This window comes from Cyprinodon variegatus, unplaced genomic scaffold, assembly GCF_000732505.1.
Source record: "Cyprinodon variegatus isolate N-32 unplaced genomic scaffold, C_variegatus-1.0 Scaffold545, whole genome shotgun sequence".
Lineage (NCBI taxonomy): Eukaryota > Metazoa > Chordata > Actinopteri > Cyprinodontiformes > Cyprinodontidae > Cyprinodon > Cyprinodon variegatus.
Genome location: NW_015150998.1, coordinates 564,650 through 564,975, shown reverse-complemented (window position 1 = coordinate 564,975; position 326 = coordinate 564,650). Strand labels below are relative to the sequence as shown.

Here is a 326-nt window from a genome sequence, read left to right as displayed (position 1 = left end):
TCCTTTGGTTTCTCCTCTCTGTTCTTGGGTTCTACCACTCCGTCCTTTGGTTCCTCTAAACTGTCCTTTGGTTCCTCCTCTCCACACTTTGGTTCCTCCTTCCCGCCCTCTGGTTCCTCCTCTCCGCACTTTGGTTCCTCAGCTCTGTCCTTTGGTTCCTCCTCTCCGCACTTTGGTTCCTCCTCCCCGCCCTCTGGTTCCTCCTCTCCGCCCTCTGGTTCCTCCTCTCCGCCCTCTGGTTCCTCCTCTCTGCCCTCTGGTTCCTCCTCTCCGCCCTTTGGTTCCTCCTCTCTGCCCTTTGGTTCCTCCTCTCTGCCCTTTGGTTC

General features: G+C 57.7%; 1 protein-coding gene across 1 annotated transcript in view; it reads right to left on the bottom strand.

The window, feature by feature from the left end:
- The window catches only part of piezo2 (piezo-type mechanosensitive ion channel component 2), a 149,959-nt gene that overhangs the window by 14,696 nt on the left and 134,937 nt on the right, over positions 1–326 (bottom strand). The window contains exon 37 of the mRNA XM_015391514.1: positions 36–317. Coding sequence (XP_015247000.1) covers positions 36–317 — 282 coding nt within the window. The remainder of the gene's footprint in view (positions 1–35; positions 318–326) is intronic.